General features: G+C 47.1%; 1 protein-coding gene across 1 annotated transcript; it reads right to left on the bottom strand.

Moving 5' to 3' along the window:
* Positions 1 to 672: 672 nt before the first annotated feature.
* On the bottom strand, positions 673 to 2,019 carry LOC135432953 (putative phosphatidate phosphatase). Its single transcript, XM_064688852.1, has one exon. It carries the CDS (start codon positions 1,798 to 1,800, stop codon positions 787 to 789), a length of 1,014 nt encoding a protein of 337 aa, XP_064544922.1. The 5' UTR covers positions 1,801 to 2,019; the 3' UTR covers positions 673 to 786.
* Positions 2,020 to 2,359: the final 340 nt, after the last annotated feature.

The raw sequence follows: 2,359 nt of genomic DNA, 5'->3' as shown, positions 1-2,359 counted from the left end.
GGTTATGAAATGTGTAACGCAGAAAAGGAAACTTTTCCGGCCAAAAAAAAATATATATACAATATATTTTCCTGATAAGCATCAACAGTGATCTTTCAGTTTGTTTTGTAGGCAGAATATATGTCTTCGGCCAACTATCCATGTCCATTTGTCTGTCTTTCCGTCCGTCTGTATTAACGCTACGATCTTTAAGACTATAAGAGGTATAGACCTTAAAATAGAGCTAGACACACCATATTGGGCATGCAATTTTTCATATAAATCACGGAGTGTGTAGCTCTTTAGATAATAGGCTTATTCTCCCCAATATTTATAGAGGCCAGGCTAATTTTGTAAAAAAAACACATCTTAATAGTATGAGAATTCAAAATTTGACCGATAAGTTGCCTATTCGGGCACTCCCAACAGGAACACTCACATTTGATTTTCTTCTTAAATTTATTACATAGATAATACAAAAAGAAAACAGGATGACAATTTTATGAATCTTATTTCCAGCGGAACATATATTGAATGAAATCTTTACAAATGTATATGAGCGATTTGACTGTAGACTATGAAAAACTAAAAAGTATTTTAATACCACAAAAGATGCACGATTTATAGACTACTTATGAGTACTACAAGTCCCTACAATGCTTGACAAGTATATATGTATATATATACATAAACTTTTGCACAGGACGCGTTTTGCGTGTATATTTTATTTGCTTTGGAATGTTTAATTACAATTTTGCACTTTTCTTCCACTCGACGATCTCTGATCGTGGAAGGGTTGTCCTCTGTCTAAACTTTGGTACAATACTGATCTTCGTTGTAACTGCTATTAACACAGTAGGGGGGCGGCGTGCTGGGGCACACCTCCTCCTGCAGCGTGGCCGAGGTGTCCTCCCTCCTCAGCCCACCGCCCAGAGGGACGTCGCTGAACGGCGATTTGAAAAACTTGGCAATGTAGCGGGCGGTTATCAAGGCTACGGTCACGCCTATCAGCGAGCCGACGAGCACATCCGACCAGTGATGCCAGCTGTCCATGACGCGGCTCAGCGCAGTGTACCATGCCAGCATGATGAGCACGAACTGCAGAAAGTGGCGCGCAAAGTTGGAGCTGCGCCAAGTCACCTTGCGCTGCAGATAGAGCGCCACGTAGAGGAGCGCGTAGAAGGCGATGCTAGAGTGGCCGCTGGGGAAGCTAAGACGCGCCTGCCGGACATCCGCAATGGTATAGCCCTCTCCGGCGCACTCGTAGTTCTCCACATAGCGATGCAGGTTGACCGGATCGGTGCATAGTGTGCCGTCGTTCAGCTGAGGCTGGCACACAGCAATAAAATGGGGTCGCAGGCGTCCAATCGTGTACTTGCCCACCTCGGTGGCATCGAAGGTCAGCAGAATACCGAAGCCAAAATAGGTCAACTGACGGGCCAGCTCCACATACCAGGTTGACATCTGCCAGCCGAGCAGCTCCACCGTCGACGACAGCTCACCGGCGCGCAGAGCATGCACATACTCGACCACAACGAAGATTACGAGCGGTAGTGCGCCGGCCAGCAGGCCCAACATCACGGGCGTGACAGTGTTGTCACTGAACGGGTACCGTATGCTCTCATCGTCGCAGAAGAAGCCGCGCCGCGCCGGCTCCACGGCAAACTCAAAGATGCAGATGGGTATCGTTAGCACCACTATGATCAGCAGCTCGATGAGCAGGCGGCGCGCCACTCGGCGCTGGGCGGCGGAAGCACGCCGTACTTCGCTGTCCGTCTGGGCGGCGGGAGCTGCGCTATTTTCATTGGCGGCGTCGAGCATTTTGTCGGTAGTTGGTTGGCGTCGGCGTTGGTCTGAATGCGTTTTTAATTAGTTAATATTCCAATTTTTTTTTATGCTGTTTAATTAAGTTTGGGTTCGTTGGTTTTTTATACCCGTCGGATTCGTTAACGTCGTTTCGGGTTCGTTGTCAGTGACTGACTGAACCGGCCTCGAGTGGGTAACGTTCTTTTAATTTAACGATCATTTCATGCACGACGGCGCTCTTCTCACATTGTTTTCAGTGTCTCTCTCCCTCTCTGATCCTCCTCCCGGCTCGCCCTCTCACTCGCCGGCTCTGCGTCAGAGCAAGTTTATTACGGAGCTTAGCAATGTAGCTGAGATCTGCATTTGTCTAGATTAGACAACAACCAATTCACCATGTATTTGCATTCGACGGGAGCACTGCAAGAAAAATTGACTGATGTGAGAAATTAAAGTAAACACAAGAAAGTAGAATGAAGGCATTGTGTTAAATTAGTTTGCTCGACTACAAAAGCCCCTGTACCCCACAGCTATAAAGGTTCAACAGACAGTCTCATAAGCTGATTCTTTCGCGTAC

The sequence above is a fragment of the Drosophila montana genome, unplaced genomic scaffold (genome assembly GCF_035044405.1).
Source record: "Drosophila montana isolate Dmon_TW-CO22-7 unplaced genomic scaffold, ASM3504440v1 contig_3216_1, whole genome shotgun sequence".
Classification (NCBI taxonomy): Eukaryota; Metazoa; Arthropoda; class Insecta; order Diptera; family Drosophilidae; genus Drosophila; species Drosophila montana.
The sequence above is the reverse complement of the archived record's forward strand: the minus strand, read 5'-3'. Positions and strand labels throughout refer to the sequence as shown.